The sequence below is a fragment of the Rhyacophila brunnea genome, unplaced genomic scaffold (genome assembly GCF_057557595.1).
Source record: "Rhyacophila brunnea isolate RB1 unplaced genomic scaffold, BYU_Rbru_1.0 scaffold_23, whole genome shotgun sequence".
In the NCBI taxonomy this organism is placed as follows: Eukaryota; Metazoa; Arthropoda; class Insecta; order Trichoptera; family Rhyacophilidae; genus Rhyacophila; species Rhyacophila brunnea.
In genome coordinates this window covers 14,346,500-14,354,710 of record NW_028232893.1, presented here as the reverse complement: position 1 = coordinate 14,354,710, position 8,211 = coordinate 14,346,500, and the positions used below count along the sequence as shown (strand labels likewise).

The window sequence follows — 8,211 nt, the reverse complement described above, 5'->3', positions numbered from 1 at the left end:
TGTAATTATTAAACTTTTTTAATAGAATTCTTAAAAACTATTTTATCATTTTTTTCCCATGAAACACTGCTCGGCGCGTCAGACGGTTGAAAAATATTTGGGAAATTTTGACACTCGTACGTAAAAAGGTTCGCGAACCTTGTTTTAGGGTATGCATCTCTCCTGAAAAAAAAATCCTTCTACTACCTCTTATATTCCTGTTTGGGTAAGAATTTTGGAAGACTGACCTGGCAGTAGCGTGAATGTGCGGGTTGGAAGGCATGGCAGCTGTGACGGTGGCGGTCCCAATGGCGAGCGCTGTGACCAAACCGGCAGGGCCCACTCCTATTGCTGCACCATCACCGCGCCACAGATAACTCCCGTCTCCGCCCTCCGCCAGCATCTGGATCTCTTGCCTGAGGAAAACAAACAAAATATCGTATTTGAGAATTACACCGACCGTGGTTATTATCATTTATAAATACAGTCAAGCTCGGTTATTACGATCATAGATATAGCGAGAGATGTAATGAGGAAACATTCATTGACATTTTAGTTTATGATTTTCTCCATACATTTATTCACTTTTATAACGAGCTCCTTATCGGATATACCGAGCTAAATTATCGTCAAAAATTTTCATAAAACTGTTAATGTGTGGATCGTTTAAAAACATTTCGACCCTAAGCAATAAAATCCGACGGACAGGATGCCGCCGGGTTCGGATTACGTTAATGACATTAGTTAAGTGTCTACCTAATTGGTGTTTTAGCCGACAAGATTGAAAAAGTATCGACACATGGTTAAAAAAAATCCATGGTTTGTGAAGTAAGTAGGTACCTACCAGCGTTCATTACAATACACAACTTCTTTTGTAGTTTATGAATGCCATGCTTGTTTCGGGGAAAAATTCTAATTGTGTATTTTTATATAAATTGCGACTTTTTGTGTTATATGACCGCGCATTTAAAAATACCTATTCTCTGATATAACGAGTAACGCTTATAACGAGCAAATTCAGTCGGTCCCTCGTCTTCCTCGTAATAACCAAGTTTTACTGTATATATTGGCGTTGGCTCAAGGTAGAGCAGTTGCACTAAATTGGCATATCTGATTTCTTAACGGAAGAAATGCCTGTTACTTTTTGATAAGCATTGTTTTTGTTATATACTTACTCGCGTGCGTGATAAACGATTTCACAAGAATTTTCAACCAAAAAATGTCGAAGTGTTGTATTATTGGGTGCTTATCTATATCTATTCATAACATAAACTGTGGAGATCTGACATAATATTATATGTATAATATAAGAATACAAATTGAAGATGGTGTTAGTTAGTTTTCAAAATTCAATTAAACCCTGCCTTACCAAACCACAATAGATAAAAAAAATATGTTGAATCTCCACAGCCTACCTCCACTCTTCGCCACTGGAATATAATTACAAAGATCTACAGCTGAATGATTACTCTAGGGATGTTAAAATTTATCTTAAACTTATATCAATTAGAATTCAAATTCCATCGAATACGCTCCCCGTTGATTATTTTTCTAATAACTTTGTTATAATACAGTGGTGTGAAAACTCTTATGTTATAAGATACTTGTACTAGTTTAATCCTCAGCACATCAATTAATCTACGGTTGTCAAGATATAATAGATTTACCTTGTTTTCAAAGTGGGATCCAACGGCAACACAACGGTGGGAGGTATAATATCTATTTTATTATATATATTGATGACATCTCTCGTTGCAATCTGTAACAAGGGATATATAAAATGAAAAATTATTTAAGATTTATTATTTCCGATAGCATTTACTTGGTAGAACTCCATTTTATAGATCAGTGGTTTTCAAACCTCTTGTGTCTAAAACCACATAGGTGTAGTTCAACTGCTTTAGTTGTTAGATTTAAATGGTTTACCTTTGGGTGTATTGGCTTCCCAGCGACTGACAGAAGAGTGGCGGTGACAGTGAGAGTGCCGTGGCGGCGCGGCAGACCACTCAGGACAGTCCCGTTGATGCTCTGCCACTCAACAAAGAACAGCTTCTCGTCCGACAGAGTGACACTAACACGTGTCTCCGGCCCAACGTACATGCGTCTGCCTTCACTGTAAATCACATACATAAAACATGCTTTAGTGGTTTCTTACGCAATAAGAAAATGTAAACTGTTCTCACCTTATTGCTATGGTAACCATTCTTCTTTTATTTTAGTGCATCCTTAAGAATTGTTATTTCAAAAATCCACATTTGTCTTTTATTTCGAACTACGTAGACCTGCTTTATTATCGTTGAAATTTTGGGAAAAGTAATCCCCAAAAGAATACTCCACATATGAAGAAATGGTTCCTTATGTCAAAGTCGATGGGGACACTTTGTCGGTCCAGAAAAGTTAAAAAAGATATTCTTCCGAAACCTTGAACGCTTGAAAACCAAATATGCTTCCGAATGGACAATTTTCAATTAGCTGCTCCAAACATACATTTTTTTAGTGCGACATGAAAGAATCTTAAAACACTAAGAGCACCGTGAAATGAATTTGATTATATTTGGTGACTATCATTCCCTTATGGCTGAAGATCGTGGCTATCCTGAAATGCAGTTTTTTCTGAACGACCAAGATATTCCACCCCTCTCGGTACTCTGTTTTTTTGGGGCAGAGTGAAGGCTGCCCCCAGTAAGCTACTTCATTATGACGCTCCAACGTGAGGCCATTATTTCTCTGCTTTGCCTCTGGTCTGCACCGAATAGTAGAAATTTTTTCATAAACATATGAGAGCTGTTTGTTCCTTTATCTGGAGTCTTTGGATGATTGACTGATTAATCCAGTGCTCTGTCCAAAAAATACGAAGGATTCAGTATCAATCAGTACCACATTTCAAAGGCATTAATTGTTTTCTGCTTTGTTTCTCGCCCTCAGGCTCCATGATTCGACGCTACAAAAATGTGGAGAACACAAATGTATCATTTTTGTGGCAATTGAAATTCCTCGATCCTTCCATATAGTGGTAAGACGTGTGATCACATTTTTCACAATTTGTCTTATTCCAATTAATAAGGATGTCATATTTGTGATTCTCTTCCATTACCCGGTGTAGAAAGTGAAAGCCTGCGATTCTTTCCGTTTCACTGAAATTTCCACATAAGTCAATACGGTAATTCTAATTGAATTGAAACACACAAAACATGTACAGTTAGTTACCTATCTAGCAGGTGGGTATGGATGGTAGCAAGTTGGCCGACTTCCACAGCCCATGGCCTGGGGATAGACGGCTCCATGGCTAGCTGCAGAGAGCGGGCCAGGCCCACCTTGAGCAGCGCCTCTGGGGGGCGGACCGGTTCGCCTTCCCCTGCTCCAGCGTCCTGCAGCAGGATCTTGGTCTGCCCAATCGAAGTGCCCACCGCAACACCTGTGTACAACGGAATACCATCATTACGTCATGTACATAGAAAAAATGAACACATGCGGTCGTAGTGTAACTTTTTGTTTTTATATCAATTATATCTTTTATATCTTAAACATCATCCTTGTCAATTTATGGCAACTGTAGATGGAATTCTCATCGTCACCGTAATCCATCCCATCTTGTCTTTCATAAAAGTTCTTCACATACTCACGCAGTTAAGGTGATGTCTCTATGTAAAGTTGTTATCGAAAAATAGCTAGAAAAGTTTATTAATCGGTAAATATATATTCAAAAGTAATGAGAAAAATAAAATAAAAAATTAAGATGTATCGTGGAGTTCTATATACCAAAAATACGTGTCAAATTCGGTACATTTCTATCGGGTGGTAAGAATGAATGACATAAGATTTATTATCAAAATTACGATAAAAATGTACGTAAATCTATTACCTAGGGAAACGCTAAACGTTAATTGGAATTTATTATATCCTTATATCTTTTTTTTCAAATTTAAAAAACATCGATTTAGAGGTTAGAAAGCATGCAATTAAAATCGAAACATCTCGGTTCAGACATAATTTATCGCAAAAAACGGTTAGCGTTTCTATTAAAAATATTATTTATTAATTTTTAGGCTAGTTATTTAAATTTAATCTTGTATTTTTGTATATTAACGAATCGATTGTAAATAAAATGAATATTTGACAAGACTTTATCGACATATGCTGCTAACGCGGAAATAAATCGAACTATTTTTGAAACAGTACTTGCATAGATTAAAAAATACATACACACACACATACATTGAAAATAAAGGTTCGCCAGGTACGAAGACAAAAACTGTGTTAATTCTGCTGTCAATAATTTTTGTTTGCGATATTGGAGCATATGTCAATGGACTACATATATCAACCTCCACTTTCTGAAATAGTGTTGTGTAATTATTTCAGATATTTATTACTGTTTTGACGTACCTACCTTTTATAAAGCGATTTTAAAATAAATATAGTTTCATAATAATATAAAGAAAGCATACGAGCGAAAATGCCTAAGATACTTCTGACACACATCAAATTTAATCTTTGTCTAGTAACTGTACAATTTATCCATATTTATGTTAAGTGTTTAAAATGTTATAAGTAAAAAAAAAATCGTCTATTCACGTGGTAGTCGCGAAAATTATGAACAATATACAATGTTAAAAATAATAAGAATTGTTAAAATTTCTAGTCACAATATTATTCAAAGACAAATTAACCCGATCAAAACAGCCTCGATAAACTTCCACTTCACTAACTTTTGTTCTATATGTTTATCCTGGATACAGCGGCAAACACATTTTGAAAATAGCCGATGTACTGGATTATTTGTTAGTTTGGGTTAGTTTAAGTTAGATTAGGTAATCCTAACAAATAATCCAGTATATAGGCTATTTTCAAAATGTCTTTGCCGCTGTATCCAGGATAACCGACTTGTACCCTAACTTTAATTACATACATACTATTATACTATATTTGGGCCATCAAACGTTCATTCCTGTCTACGGCCTTAAAATTATTATCTACGTGCCTATATAACTGTATGCCGTCCTGTCAAAAAGTGGAGGTTGATAATTTAGTATGTAGAAAATAGAAGTTATTATTATTCTCCATAAAATATAGGGTAAACAATTCAGTGAATGAACACATAAGAGGTGAATTTGAAAATAAATTAAATTAAAAACGATTAAATGAACTAAGAAAATTATAACAATAGGTAGGTACAATAAATTGTGTATAACCGTGGTATTACTAATTTTATGCCGTGATGCTTTGATAGTTGAACTTTTCATAATATTTGGATCACTATTTAGTTGCTCATTTATCTGCTACATCATAAAGTCGTAAATATTGTTTTTTTATGAAGCAATCATAAATACAAAAAATTAAGATCTACTTTTCAATCATAGTAGATACCTAGGAATATGGTATAGGTGTTGATAATTTTTAATTATTTATTCGAGATCTTCAGGGAATTACCTAGAAATCACTGGGCCAATAAGGTTTCTTTTTATATCTCCAAATCCATTTCACTTACACATTTATAGGTAAAATAAATAAAACTATCTTTTATTTTATCTCGCACTGTTCTTTAAAATCGACATTAGATTTTTTCAAAGAAATAACGTTCTGTCTTTTTCTTAGAATATTATGTAATCAGTGGTGCACTTACTTCAAATTCTAAATTTTTTTTTTACGTTTTACAATTTTTTTTTTAATTTGTCACTTATTTTGTCCTTGGGTTTGCTTATCAAGATTTGTTCGCATGTTTATTTACGTTTTTTCTTACCTCCAACTTCTTTTTTATTCAATTCGTTGCGTGTCTTACTTTATTCTTATCTCAGATATAGTTAGTTAGTTAATACAAACCGTCCACTCTGTGGAGGCCCATATGAACCCATTAGGATCGGACATGGTTGAAACGAAATGAATTGGGATGTCTATATAATATCGACATTGTCATAATTATAACTACAGTCGAACTCGGTTATTACAATCTCGGACATAGCGAGATCTCGGATGTAATGAGGAAACAGTCGTTGACATTTGGTATATGATTTTCTCCATACATTTTTATTCACTGTTATAACGAGATACTTATCGGATATACCGAGCTAAAATACTGGTAATGTGTTGATCGTTTAAAGACATTTCGACCCTAAGCAATAAAATCCGATCGGACAGGATGCCGCCGGGGACAGATTACGTTTATGACACTAGTTAAGTGTCTAATTGTTGTTTTCGCCGACAATAAAAATACCTATTCTCTGATATAACGAGTACCGCTTATAACGAGCAAATTCAGCCGGTCCAACCTTCCTAGTAATAACCAAGTACAACTGTATATTCCTTATTTTGTTTAATAATAATTCGAATGGCATTTGTTTTGCTATTCATTTCATATCATTCTTTTATTCCACCTCTAGTAGAAATTCGATGTAATTGTCAATTGTACAAGATTAAACTCAATCTTATAAACATTTGTACTTAAATGTTCATTTACTACTATAAATGAATTTTACTGTAGAAAAATATTTATATTAATTCGTATTGACAACGTAAAAAAATCTGGTTCATTGACTGGACAGGATACCCTTGTATTGCCACTGTAAAAATAACTACGGTAAACAAAATGTAAAAATCATAAACACTTTAAATCAAATCGACATGTTAGAATTGTAAATATTTTATGTGGAAATATTAATTGTAAATATTTTTACATAGGTAAGTAAATATATAATAAATTTAAATGCATTTTTATCAAGCTTATAATTTTTAATATGTGGCGACACACAATATTTTATTTTATATTTTATTGCCATCTGGTTGCGATCGACGAAAGTTTTTAGTAACACATTTTTAGAAATTCATGGTAGATGCCTGTAGATGCCTTTAGATGGCGTTGAAGTCACATTTGATCGTAAATTGAGGCAAAGAATTCGCCTTAATCACCAGTTACATAGTCATCGTGTTATGTAAAAAAAGAATTAGTCAAAGTACATAAATTGTATGTGTTATGTTATAGTGTTGTTTGCGAAATTCCTTTACATGTGAACAGCAAGGCCCACTATTATCAGGCTATGACACGAAACTGTAAACTTCAATGGTAGTGGTAATTATTGCTCATACTTTGAATGCAATATAGTAAACTATTTGTAAAAAATGAGAGATTATTTCATATTGAAATAAATGGTAATAATTTAAATTAAATATACAATCGAAAATAATCATTTTTGCGAAAAGGATATCGCATTGATTCTAGCACTACCATCTTAATTCTCAATTCAGTGCCACGGCCTGAATATAGTCGGCATTGGGTAAACAAATGTAAATCTATCGGCCTTTTCCGATAGCACCCTTAACCGCATTCCTGACCCAAAAACCGTCCTCATTAATGGCATTCACATTAGTGAGTCAATAAGAATGTCTATCCCAGGCAAGCATTTATGATGGATTCTTTGGGACTGCTGTGCGAAGCATACAAACAATCAACACAAAACTCTTCATGCGGCATTAATTCAGAGTTCTTTAGATGACCAATTTAGTAGCTATCAAATGCGAAAATACGCCACCATTTTCAGAACAATATTCTTGTAAAGTTAAACGATAATGGACATGCTGTGACACATGTCTGTTAGCGGCGAATAGTGAACAAAAAATTAATACAAGAAAAAGAAGAAGAATATACATACCAGTTTGTGGATGTAGGTCGGCCACATTAAAATTTTCTATTTCCAGCCAGTATTGTTGTGATGGCTGAGGAACCTCTATCATTCGACCTTCGCGTACCTGAAAATACATTCATCAGTTAGCAGACACCATACCAGCACATACCATCATACCAGCTTCGAGGGTCTGTTAATATATGTGGGGTTCTTTTCCAAAACTGACTTATGTATTTCAAAATTTGCAGTTATTCAGGAATCAACATTTTCTATCAGACTCTTAGATCTAAGACACACGGCATGACATACTGAGTTTATTAAGATGCATTCACGCAGGGTGACTGCCGTGTGTCTTGTGCAGTATTTGTAGCGGCACTCAAATGTTCTTCATCCTATTGGCTATCTTTCAGTTAACCTGCGGTGCAGTCGGATGGTGCCAAATCGCTCCATTCCTTCATATTGCAGCTAAAATTGGGTATTTCCCGAGAAAATCTCAATCTCGGGATTCGGGATTTCCCGAAACGATGAAATTTTAAATTCTCGAGATTCGAGATTTCCGGAAAAGAATTCTCAAGATATCGGGAGTATTTAAAAAAAAAAAAAAAACCTGTAAAAA

The 8,211-nt window shown here is 34.4% G+C and overlaps 1 protein-coding gene across 1 annotated transcript in view; it reads right to left on the bottom strand.

Annotated features, from left to right (window-relative positions):
• The window catches only part of Gp210 (nucleoporin 210), a 79,017-nt gene that overhangs the window by 62,974 nt on the left and 7,832 nt on the right, over nt 1–8,211 (bottom strand). The window contains exons 7-11 of the mRNA XM_085950326.1: nt 7,623–7,719; nt 3,187–3,394; nt 1,906–2,092; nt 1,647–1,738; nt 228–395 (exon numbers count right to left, since the gene is read on the bottom strand). Of these exons, the coding sequence (XP_085806452.1) occupies nt 228–395; nt 1,647–1,738; nt 1,906–2,092; nt 3,187–3,394; nt 7,623–7,719 (752 nt within the window). The remainder of the gene's footprint in view (nt 1–227; nt 396–1,646; nt 1,739–1,905; nt 2,093–3,186; nt 3,395–7,622; nt 7,720–8,211) is intronic.